We start from the raw sequence: 1,326 nt of genomic DNA, 5'->3' as shown, positions 1-1,326 counted from the left end.
ATGATTGCAGTACACCACCACCCCACTGGACTGCTTAAGACAGCTAAAAGTGTTGGATTTCAATATCCTACTACATTAAGATTATTCCACATCGGTTATGTTCTAGGCGTAATATATGGATTCTTGTTCTCACTCATCTTAACAGCGAGAGAAAACTACTACTCAGATGCTAGTCTAATCAGTAGCATCGTACTTGGAGTTATCATCTCTGAGACAGGATTATTTATCAGCTTTTTCTGGGGAGTATATACTACGAGTTGGACTACTGGTTTAGATCTTGAAGGTCTTTGTTTACCGGATCCAAGTTCTCTTGTGCTTTTCATGACCATCATGTTAAGTGCATTAGCAGAGCATAGTTAAGATGATAACTATTGTGGATATAGAACCAATTGAACACCATGTATTAATATAACAAAGATAATCAGGGTAATCTGGTATCCTTCTTGGCATAACGTTGAAACCAAGTATATGCATAGGGATGAAAATTAATAAGATACTACCTAAGAAGACTACAAACCAGATGCTTAAATATGGAGAAGCACCGGTATTTACATGGAATAGATTTACAGTATCTCCGAACATATCTCTGCTATAGAAGATAAAGCCACATATAGTAGCTAGTACTGCACCAAGAGATAATACGAAATGGAAATGAGCTACAATATAGTATGTATCATGTAGGGCAATATCCATACCAGCGTTACCCATAACTACACCTGTAGTACCACCTAGAGTAAACAATAGGATAAAACTAAGAGCAGCCCATAGATCTACAGTTCTTGTAGTTGTATGGCTAGCCATATAGGTACCTAACCAGTTGAAAATCTTAGTACCGGTAGGAATTTGCAATCATAATAGTCATAGCAGAGAAATAAGCTCTGGTATCTACCTCTAGACCGACTGTCATCATATGATGTGCCCATACTAAGGAACCTAGAATAGAAATACAACCCATAGCTAAGATCATAGATTGTCCACCGAAGACAGATCTAGCAGCATACATAGATAATGTCTGCGAGACTACACCAAAAGCAGGTAAAATTAGAATGTATACCTCTGGATGTCCGAAGAACCAGAATAGATGTTGATAAAGTACACTATCACCAGAATACATAGAATCATAAAATTCAGTGTTTACGTGTAGATCAAGAAGGATCATAACTAATCCACCAGTAAGAATAGGTAGAGTGAAGACTAACATAAGGGCAGTAAATATGATAGCCCAGATATATAGAATATAGTTCTTAGCACCAGCATTAGAACCCATGAAGACGCAAGTACCAAGGAAGTTAATAGAACTTAAAATACTACTAATTCCTAGTACTG

General features: G+C 37.0%; 1 protein-coding gene across 1 annotated transcript; it reads left to right on the top strand.

The window, feature by feature from the left end:
- BESB_064220 (uncharacterized protein) lies at positions 1-360 on the top strand (the record flags this gene model as incomplete). The annotated part of the gene is made up of 1 exon (XM_029364817.1): positions 1-360. The coding sequence occupies one exon, from the start codon at positions 1-3 to the stop codon at positions 358-360; it is 360 nt and encodes a 119-aa protein (XP_029214900.1).
- Between the last annotated feature and the right edge of the window lie 966 nt (positions 361-1,326).

This window comes from Besnoitia besnoiti, assembly GCF_002563875.1.
Source record: "Besnoitia besnoiti strain Bb-Ger1 chromosome Unknown contig00055, whole genome shotgun sequence".
NCBI lineage: Eukaryota > Apicomplexa > Conoidasida > Eucoccidiorida > Sarcocystidae > Besnoitia > Besnoitia besnoiti.
The sequence above is the reverse complement of the archived record's forward strand: the minus strand, read 5'-3'. Positions and strand labels throughout refer to the sequence as shown.